We start from the raw sequence: 1311 nt of genomic DNA, 5'->3' as shown, positions 1-1311 counted from the left end.
TTTGGGGAGGTTCTAGTTGGGTTTGAGAAGGTTCTGGTTGGGTTTGAGGAGGTTCTCGTTGGGTTTGAGAAGGATCTAGTTGGGTTTGGGTGGATCTAGTTGGGTTTGAGAAGGTTCTTGGTGGGTTTTGGTGGGTTCTCATGGGGTTTGAGAAGTTGGGTTTGAGGAGGTTCTAGTTGGGTTTGAGGAGGTTCTAGTTGGGTTTGAGGAGGTTCTAGTTGGGTTTGAGGAGGTTCTAGTTGGGTTTGAGGAGGTTCTAGTTGGGTTTAAGAAGGATCTAGTTGGGTTTGGGTGGGTTCTCATGGGGTTTTGGTGGGTTCTCATGGGGTTTGAAGGTGTCCTACAGATCAGGGTGAATCCAGGTGTGACCTTTGTGGTCTCCTCACCCTCTTGTGTGTCTTCTCCAGGCGGAGAAGAACCGTCTGGCGGCCATGGCCAACAACCTGCAGAAGGGCAGCGGTGGTCCCATGCGTCTCTACGTGGGGTCTCTCCACTGCAACATCACCAAGGACATGCTGCGCGGCATCTTCGAGCCCTTCGGCAAGGTGGGACCTCCTGGGGGGACCTCCTGGGGGTCGTGGGGACACGGGTGGGTCAGGTTTGAGGAGGTTCTAGTTGGGTTTGAGGAGGTTCTAGTTGGGTTTGAGGAGGTTCTAGTTGGGTTTGAGGAGGTTCTAGTTGGGTTTGAGGAGGTTCTAGTTGGGTTTGAGGAGGTTCTAGTTGGGTTTGAGGAGGTTCTAGTTGGGTTTGAGGAGGTTCTAGTTGGGTTTGAGGAGGTTCTAGTTGGGTTTGAGGAGGTTCTAGTTGGGTTTGAGGAGGTTCTAGTTGGGTTTGAGGAGGTTCTAGTTGGGTTTGAGGAGGTTCTAGTTGGGTTTGAGGAGGTTCTAGTTGGGTTTGAGGAGGTTCTAGTTGGGTTTGAGGAGGTTCTAGTTGGGTTTGAGGAGGTTCTAGTTGGGTTTGAGGAGGTTCTAGTTGGGTTTGGGTGGGTTCTCATGGGGTTTGAGGAGGTTCTTCTGGGGTTTGAGAAGGTTCTTTGGGGGTTTTGGTGGGTTCTCATGGGGTTTGGGGAGGTTCTCGTTGGGTTTGGGGAGGTTCTAGTTGGGTTTGAGAAGGTTCTGGTTGGGTTTGAGGAGGTTCTCGTTGGGTTTGAGAAGGATCTAGTTGGGTTTGGGTGGATCTAGTTGGGTTTGGGTGGGTCGTTGGGTGATGGTTGGGTCATGGTTGGCCATGGTTGGGTCATGGTTGGGTCATGGTTGGCCATAGTTGGGTCATGGTTGGGTCATGGTTGATCATGGTTGGGTCATGAGGAGA

General features: G+C 51.8%; 1 protein-coding gene across 1 annotated transcript in view; it reads left to right on the top strand.

Annotated features, from left to right (window-relative positions):
* LOC104521259 (probable RNA-binding protein 23) overlaps positions 1–545 on the top strand; it is a gene marked incomplete at its 3' end in the record, with an annotated part of 1087 nt that extends 542 nt beyond the window's left edge. The window contains exon 2 of the mRNA XM_010163200.1: positions 408–545. Within this exon, the coding sequence (XP_010161502.1) occupies positions 408–545 (138 nt within the window). The remainder of the gene's footprint in view (positions 1–407) is intronic.
* Between the last annotated feature and the right edge of the window lie 766 nt (positions 546–1311).

This window comes from Antrostomus carolinensis, unplaced genomic scaffold, assembly GCF_000700745.2.
Source record: "Antrostomus carolinensis isolate BGI_N321 unplaced genomic scaffold, ASM70074v2 scaffold28372, whole genome shotgun sequence".
Lineage (NCBI taxonomy): Eukaryota > Metazoa > Chordata > Aves > Caprimulgiformes > Caprimulgidae > Antrostomus > Antrostomus carolinensis.
The sequence above is the reverse complement of the archived record's forward strand: the minus strand, read 5'-3'. Positions and strand labels throughout refer to the sequence as shown.